Source organism: Heteronotia binoei, chromosome 1, assembly GCF_032191835.1.
Source record: "Heteronotia binoei isolate CCM8104 ecotype False Entrance Well chromosome 1, APGP_CSIRO_Hbin_v1, whole genome shotgun sequence".
NCBI classification, from domain to species: Eukaryota; Metazoa; Chordata; class Lepidosauria; order Squamata; family Gekkonidae; genus Heteronotia; species Heteronotia binoei.
Window position 1 is genome coordinate 252,475,181 of NC_083223.1, and position 8,828 is coordinate 252,484,008.

Consider the following 8,828-nt stretch of genomic DNA (forward strand, 5'->3'; position numbering starts at 1 on the left):
GCACAGTTCCCTTCACTCCACCACGTTTGCCTCTTCTGAATCTCAAGGCGGGGGCAAGCAGGCACACACTGCTATGGGACAGTTTTACTAGGCCTGCCCAGGTCTGGTAGAAGAGTTGCCAACCTACAGGTGGGACTTGGAGATCTCCTATTACAATCGATCTCTACCAAGATCAGATCCTGTAAAGAAAATTCCTGCTTTTAGAGGGTGGATCTATGGCATGATACTCTGCTGAATTCCTTCCCCAAACCCCACCCTCCCCAGATTCCACCCCCAAAATGTCCAGGTATTTCCCAACCTAGAACTGGCAGCCCTATCTGGTAGCCTTAGCTTGCCCCACTACTGCCTTGAGGTTCATCTCCTCTGCCCCCTCTTAGCCATTCTCAGCCAGTTCGCCTTCTTTTCCTGTATTTGGGGTCCACCTGTGCTGGTGAAGCCCAGTACTGCCCCTTCCTTCTCTGAGCCTTGTTCCTCTCTTAACCCCTTCTTTGCCTTGCTTCACCCTAGCTGGGTTCACATAGGGCTAGCCTTGCTGTCCCACAGGGTTGCCAGCCTCCAGGTGGTACATGGAAAATACCATTGGTATCATAACCCCAAATAATTAAATACACATATCCAAAAATATTAATAGTATCAATGAACTCTTATCCAAGACATTATATATATCCAAATTATTTCACTTTCAAAATGTCAATCCATAGGAACTCCATGTATTCACAAGTCCAAAAGTCTTTTGTCATTCAAACAAAAGCCTTTTCTCCAGCTCAACCCCAATTCAGACACAAATGCCACAAAAGAGGGGGTAAATCCACTGTCCAATAATGAACTATGATGTCTTCACTTTTAAGGTATCAAGACCACATATGAAGAAGACTCTTAAATTCTTTGTTTTGTAGTCCCTTGTCCAGGACTATATTTTGCAGCTTTCTTCAGATGTGGTCTTGATACCTTAAAAGTGAAGACATAATGCTTTATTATTGGACAGTGGGTTTACCCCCTTATGCAGCATTTGTGTCTGAATTGGTTTGAACTGGAGAAAAGACTTTTGGACTTGTGAATACACAGGTTCCTTTTGATTGACATTCTGAAAGTTAAATAATTTGGATATACAAGATTTTGTATAAGAGCTCATTGATACTATTAATATTTTTTTATGAAGAGGATTACTCTTGGCCCTTGATAAAGACTTCATTTTGTTTGTTGAAACAGCTGTTGGGCAGTGAAGACTCTGGAGAATATTGTTCAAGCACTTTTGGGTAGAGGAGACTTTGGAGAATATCATACAAGTGCTTTTCAGTCTGTTGGTGTCTGGTGAAACTGATGGACTCTTAAACATATTTTTGCACACCTGAAAGAACCCCTTTCAAAGGACTTTATGGCATCTATGTATAGGTTCAGAAAGAGTGCCTAGCTACAGATAACACTATGTATGTTTTCTATGGTTTATACAGTTTTGTGGCTGAATATCATGTATCTTTTAGCATATCATAATACTGATACTTTATTTGTTCCCAGTGAGATGGTTTATAAGGAAACACAATACAACTGTAGAGGATGTTCTTGGTTAAAAGACTTAGTTGATTTATTAATACATTTTATATCCTCTCTCTCCAACAAGGACTCATAATAATAATAATAATAATAATAATAATAATGGGGTCTTTTACAGTTTGTGACAGGATTCTTGAGAGAAATCACTGTAAAACCGTAACACAAGTTATACAGTTCATCAATCACAACTTCATTATGAGCCAAATAGGGACCGTCTCTCCCTATATGAACCCCAGAGAGCACTGAGGTCAGCTGGAAAAAACTTGCTGACTATCCCCGGACCAAGAGAGGTGAAGTTGCAATGCACCCGCAATCGGGCCTTCTCCTCTGTGGCCCCGAGCTTATGGAACCAACTTCCAGAGGAAATGCGGGCCCTGCGGGATCTTGAACAATTCCGCAGGGCCTGCAAGACTTTCCTCTTCCGACTGGCTTTCGATGATGTAGAAAATTAAGTACTAATGATACCGCCATCATAATAAAGAACAAATAGCAATAGCATTAGCACTTTTATAACTGTAATTAATTTTAAATCTATTAGAATTTTAATGTTGAATGTAACCTTGTTTTTATACAATGGAATGTTACTGTTACTGTTAGCCGCCCTGAGCCTGCCCCGGCGGGGAGGGCGGGATATAAATAAAATTATCTATCTATCTATCTATCTATCTATCTATCTATCTATCTATCTATCTATCTATCTATCTATCTATCAAATAGAGCAAAATAAACCAACATCAGTTTTGCACAGTAATATAACATTTATTTGCTTCATTTCTAGTCCATCTTTCTCACTGACACTTAAGGCAAACTACGATTTAAGAACAGGTATAACAGATACAGCCAACCCAGAATTAAAGAACCCCATGCTACAAACACAGTGTAATGTAGACAATAACCCCGGAGTTATAGGATTGGATTGGAGATCAATGCAGTGAAACATTAGATACAATGGATGATTGCAAACATTAGAAAACAATTCAATAAATACAACTTATTATTATTATTAATAATAATAATAATAATAATATATGCAACAAAGACTGCCTTATGTGACACTGGCATCAACGACAACCTTATTCACCTTATAAAAATGCCCTTTTGAACTATTCTGTTTTGTGCATTCTGTGGAACGATAGGAGTGTGGAACCCCCCTGATCTCATCAGACAGGCCATTCCACCAGGTGAAAGCCACTACAGAAAATGCAGGGTAGGGGCAGCTACTAATCTTATCCATTTGTAGTGGGGACTTCAAAAGGCTTTGCTCAGATGAGCAGCTCTGGAGAATCACTCTGCAAACATTTAAAATCAGAACAATCCTGTGAGGTAGGTTAAGTTGAGAGATAATGACTGGTTCAAGGCCATCCAAGGAGTTTAATGTCTGTGTGAGGGATCTGAACCCAGATCTGCCTGATTTTGCACTGCATTGTAAACAATTAAGGTAAGGGGAAAGGAAAATTGGCACTTCAATTAGGACCAGGCCAGCCAATAGAAGCCCTGTGGAAATTGCACTTCCACTGAGAATGTGACACTGCACAGGATCTCAGAAAAAATATATTCATATTTAATAGGGATGCTGGGCTCCAAGTGGAGCCTGGGGATCTCCTGGAATTACAGTTCATCTCCAGACTACAGAGATTAGTTCCCCTGGAGAAAATACTTTGGAGGGTGGACTTTATGTCATTGTACTCCACTGAGGTCCTTGTCCTATGCAAGCTCCATCTCCAAATTTCCAGGAGCTTCCCAACCCGGATCTGGCAAACCTACCTCCCACCCTCTCCTGGATGCTGGGGGGGGGGAGTTACTTGATAACCCTATTTAAAACAGTTATAGAATACTTGTCTGAGAAATAATGGCTTGGATCACACTGTAAACTTCCACTAACAAAAGGTGGATTCATAGTTTCCTCCCTCTCACAGAAGCCCTCCAATTCACTCGTCATGCTAATCCCCACCACCAAGGCCGGATTAACAAATAGGCCGAGTAGGCACCAGCCTATGGGCCCCCACACCTCTAGGGGCCCTGGGCCAGTTAGCCTCTCTCTGCCTCTCCACCACAGATTTGTCAAAGGGGCTTTCGAGAAGGTGCCTGCAGGAGATAATTTGTGAGAGAAGCCCTGAGATTTTGACTGCCCAGGGACCTCCACAGGGTTTAATCCAGCACTGCCCACCACCAAGATTAACATTTTGGGGAGAAGGTATGGAGAGTTGGATGGGGTAATGCTCCCTGTAAGATATGTAGTCTTGTGGCAAAAATTGTACTTTGTGAGCTACTGGCATTAAAATAGTGAGAGAGCACTTTAGCTATTGCATAAATTAGTTTGCTCTGGAGCCATCCTTCCTGAGCAAAGACAAAAATGTGTGAGCCAGAGGCTAAAAACACTGTGAGCTAGCTCACACTAACTCAGCTTAGAGGGAACACTGGGTGAGGCGAGGAAGCTCAGTTCAGTTGATAGAAATGCCTCCTTGTTAGAGGAGGTTTACCATAGGGCTTATATCAGCGTCCATAGTGGACTCTGTTGCCATTTTTCTAAGCAGACAGGCAGAAAGCTGGCTTTGAGGCATGTTCTGTAGCTTGTAGCACCTGAGAAGGCTGTGTTAAACAAGCCTCTGAGCATTAGCAGCATGCAAATTCAAACGTTTATTTTCCCCAGCTTCCAATTCAATTTGCTGCAATTTGTGGTATGGTGAGGAGGTCCTTTTACCACACATCACCAGGGCTTTTTTTAGTAGAAAAAGCCCAACAGGAACTCATTTGCATATTAGGCCACACACCCTGACACCAAGCCAGCTGGAACTGCGTTCCTGTGTGTTCCTGCTCAAAAAAAGCCCTGCACATTACAATTGTTGTGGAGGAACCAGGACAAGGAGACCTGTGTGAAAGATGGAGCAGGAAGAAGACAAGGGATCCCTGTTGCCACAGATCTTTTCAGTGCCATGCTATTGCTCTGCAGCCACGTCTGCAAGTTGGCAAGGCCACAGTGACAAAACAAGGTCAACTCCTGCAGATCCAAAGTCTGCAGTAAAATCAGCGGCTGGAATATGGATGGTGAGAGGGTCATCATAGGGTTCCCACGGAGGCTGAGGGTGCGCAAAGACTGCAGGTCAAGGAATACTTCCTCTGGAAGTAAGGACAGGAGGTTCTCAGAGAGGTCCAGAGTCTGCAGAGACACCAACCCCTGAAAAAGATCCTTAGGCAAGGCCTTGAGGCTGCTAGAGCTGAGATTCAGGACCATCAGCCTCTCTAAATGATGGAAGATGCCCACACATTTTCCTGCTTTCCAGATACCTGCCAGGTTGTTATGGGAAAGATCCAGTTCTCTGAGATATCTGGGGCCTTCTCGGATCCTGAAGCATCTCGCCAAGTGGTTGTTTGAGAGATTAAGAAAAAGCAAAGAGGGAATCTTCTCTAGCTGCTCCCAGAGCTGCCCCAGGTCACTCAGACGGTTGGAGGAGAGGTCAAGGTGTGTAAGGTTCTGACTAAGATGCTCAATGCCCCAGGTGTCCCCGATCCTGTTCTGCCCCAGCATCAGACGCTGCAGAGATGGGAGTTTGCCCTTTGGTACCTGTGAGAGAGCATTGTCCTGTAAGTCAAGGATTTGCAAGTAATTCAGCCCCACAAGAGCATCATGTTGAACAATTCCAATGTGGTTGGACTTCAGGTTGAGATTCTGAAGGGGTGATGACCTCAGACTTTTGAGTGCTTTTGTGTACAGCTCCCCAAGAATGTTGTTGGAGAGATCAAGAACTTGCAATTGATTCAGCTTGACGAAGGCTCCATCATGAATCTCGGTAATCTTATTGGACCTCAAGAACAGGATGTGGAGATCTGAGAAAGCTGAGAAGACAGAGGGGACTAGTTCATTCAGGAAACTGTGGGACAGGTCAAGGGAGAAGGTACCACTGTCATGTAGCCCAGAAAAGGTCCTAGCTGAAATGTCCTTCACATTACGGAAACCAAATGAGCTTCCAATTGCCCCTGAGTATTGCATCTTGAGGTTCTGGATATGTGTGCCAGTTAAGCTTGTGAAAAACTGTTCAACTTGCATTGCATTCCATGGATTGGAAGAGATGTCCAGGGTCCCCAGTGTGATGTTGTGGAAAGGGTTGGTGCAGGTGTGGTGGTAGAGCAAACGGTTAGAAGACAGGTCAAGCAAGGCAAGATGGTGGCCTTTGAGGTTCTGTAGGTCATCCCCACAAATCCTCTCAATTCTGTTGAGTTTCAGCTGAAGGAAGCTCAGCTTTCCAAGCTGTTGAAAGGTTGAATCAGGCCTCAGTCTCTGGATGTGATTTCCAGAAAGATCCAGTCTCTTCAGGGACACCAAATCCTGGAAGTAACTATTTTCCAAAACTTTATCATCAAAGCCATTAAAATCCAAGAGTAACACTTCAAGTTTGGTCAGGCCTGCAAAAGCAGCAGGGTGCAGCGTTACATTCCTGTTGCCTCCAAGGTCCAGAAATGTGATACCAGCCACGTTCTGAAAGGCCCTCTCTCCCACAAAGAGTGATCCTCCCAACTGCTTCCCAAGGGACAACATCCGCAGGGAATCCATTTGGGGCCAAGTAGAATTTAAGATGGTGGAGAACAGGTTAAAATTCAGCAGGAGGACCTCTATGGAGGGGTCAACTTTGGGAACTGTCTTGTGGCTTTGAGCTTGGCAATTGGCTGCTAGCCAAAAATTCATCATGGTATGATGGCAGTGGCGTGGGACATCAGCAGTGTAACCCAAGACAGCCAGTGAAAGGATGGCCATACAAAAGAGGACTGTAAATTAAAAAGAAGGTTATTTATTCATTTGTCATTAATTATCTAGGTACACTAGTCCTAGAAGCTACACTTCTCAGAATTCCCCTAGATCTATTTGTGAAATGCTGGAAGGTAGGAAGTTCTCTTATTCAGTTTGAGACAGATGATCTATTGGCCTGTGACCAGCTTGGTTGCTGTGGCTCTTGGCCGTAACATTTGCAGGCCTGTGATCTGTCATGCTGGTTTTTTTGTCACTATGAAGTATTGTGGAAAGGAGGCGCCACTGAACGGCCATTGCCCACGATTAACTTTTTTTCTGAGCAAACCATGAAATTAACTGTCAGCTAGTGAGAGCTGAAGGGAAGTGGAACTCCACCAGGTCTCTAGAGAAAGCAGAAATAAAGAAGAACAAACAAATAAGTGAAGCTACTCTTGCCAAGAGGTTGAACAGCAACACTTTTTAGGACAGGAATTTGGCAGTTCCAGTACACTGCTAGACCTGAAACCCTTCCACCGGGACTCTGTTAATATGAGCCAGTCCCTTGCCTTGCCTCAGCCTGGACACAGCAGCCAAGATAATGATAAAGAGAAACTAGGAGAGCTCCAGATCAACTCTTCCTCCAGCTGTTGTCCCGCTCCAAGTGTGGCTCCTACAGGCAGCCTCAAAAGGGAGGTTTAAATCAGGGGTAATGCTTATGTTCCGAACACTTATTTATTTACTTTATTTATATCCTGCCTCTGACTCCAATGGAGACCCAAAGCATCTGACATCTTGCTTCTCTCCTCCATTTCATTCTCACAACAAACCTGTAAGGTAGGTTAAGCTATTGCTGCCATTCATCACAAGACACGCCCCCCCCCCTCAGTAGAAATAGCTGCCTTTGTTACAATTGGCCTTGAAGACTCTTTCATTCGCATTTCCTCAACCTCAAGGGGTGGCCAATTATTTTTCCTGGCAGGGCTCCTGTGCCTTTAGCAGCGATATGACAGTCAGATATTAAATAGTTGAGACTTTCAAAGCAATGTGTTTCTGAGCCCCAGGGATTATTTTAGTTGCAGATGCTACAGTCCAAACCTGGAACTTTATGCGTGCAAAGTGTGATTGGACTCACAGTGACTACCAACTGACCAGTAAAAACTCAGCTCTTCTCCTTTGAATAGTAACCTGATCTTCAGAAATCAGTAAGTTAAAACTTGTCAAGGCACAGAGATAAGCGCAAGCACCTATTTACAGTTTACAAAGTGTACTTCTCTTAAAGCTTAGAAATAAGAGCTGGAAACAAACCAGAGTTCTTATCTTCAACCGAATTATAGGCTATCCGTTCCCTACCACAAATCCTTTCCTGTCTCCAGGCTGGTGGCCTCAGCTCCAATGATCGTTCATTACTCACCTCTTTGAGCCCCACAAAACAGGCCTCCGTCATGAAACCTCAGCATTGTGGTACCCATGCAAAGGAGATGTCTCTCTCTTTTCAGGCTCCAGCAGTCATTGCCCCATATAAACCCCACTGGAGTGAGGTGTTCCGCTTCTCAGGACACTAGGCTTTACGTCAACAGCCCAACACTGACTCAAACAATTATTTGGCAATATGTACAATGGGGAAGTGCAAAGGAAATTCCCCTCCGGGCCCTTCTTGTCTCCTAGTGTTGGCATTCCCACATTACCACCAAGCTGCCAACTCACAAACAAGACACCTGAGGTCAACAGAGCCTTAATTGTACTTTGAGTTAGATATAGATCTAGATTCAGGTACACACAGGGCTTCTGTGAGTGGAGATTGTAGAAGTTAAGAGACTCTGCTATGAATTAAAGCATTTCCAGTTTGAGTCTTATATGAACCAACTCAGCGGTCTTAAACCAGCCACTTTCCCTTAGCACTGGCCCCCTATCTGCAATATGGGGATATTGACCTATTAATAGGGTTGTTATTGGGATTGCAATATTGTTATACCTGGGAAGTGGTTTGAACATTAACATATGAATGTGAAGTCCTGTACTCACTGGCAGAGCATGTCTCGTAAAAGACAAGGAGGTCTTGTAAAAGACCTTTCTCTGCCCAGGACCCTGGAGAGCCACTGCTAGTAAAGACAAGTCAAAAAGAAGCTAAATGGTCTGTTTCAATATAAGGTAGCATCATATGTACATTGAAGAGGAAATTTCAGAACGTGTACTTTCCTACAGCACATGGAGCTATGCCACTTGAAATGACCTCTGGTCCTGCTATTAAATGCAGTCATCTGTTTCCCGTTATCCTTTTTTTTTTTTGTCTTTGTGACAGGTGCTGTTTTGTGAGCTGGATGTGGGCCAAAAACTGTCTGGCTCGTGTTTCTCCTACCAAATTGTGATTGAGGCATGGTAACAAGTTTGACCACTGTTTCAATTGCAAGGAAAAGTGGGGGTGGGGGGAATGCTTTCACCGGCTAGCCCAACCTTGTCGAATCTCAGAAGCTAAGCTGGGTCAGCCCTGGTCAGGACTTGGATAGGAGGTCGCCAAGGAAGTCCAGGATTGCTATGCAGAGGCAGGCAATGGCAA

At 44.0% G+C, this 8,828-nt stretch overlaps 1 protein-coding gene across 1 annotated transcript; it reads right to left on the reverse strand.

The window, feature by feature from the left end:
* Positions 1 to 2,289: 2,289 nt before the first annotated feature.
* Positions 2,290 to 7,797, reverse strand: LOC132581556 (toll-like receptor 5). Its single transcript, XM_060252865.1, has 2 exons — positions 7,686 to 7,797; positions 2,290 to 6,312 (listed from the first exon to the last, which is right to left on the reverse strand). The coding sequence occupies exons 1-2, from the start codon at positions 7,741 to 7,743 to the stop codon at positions 4,367 to 4,369; spliced, it is 2,004 nt and encodes a 667-aa protein (XP_060108848.1). The 5' UTR covers positions 7,744 to 7,797; the 3' UTR covers positions 2,290 to 4,366.
* Positions 7,798 to 8,828: the final 1,031 nt, after the last annotated feature.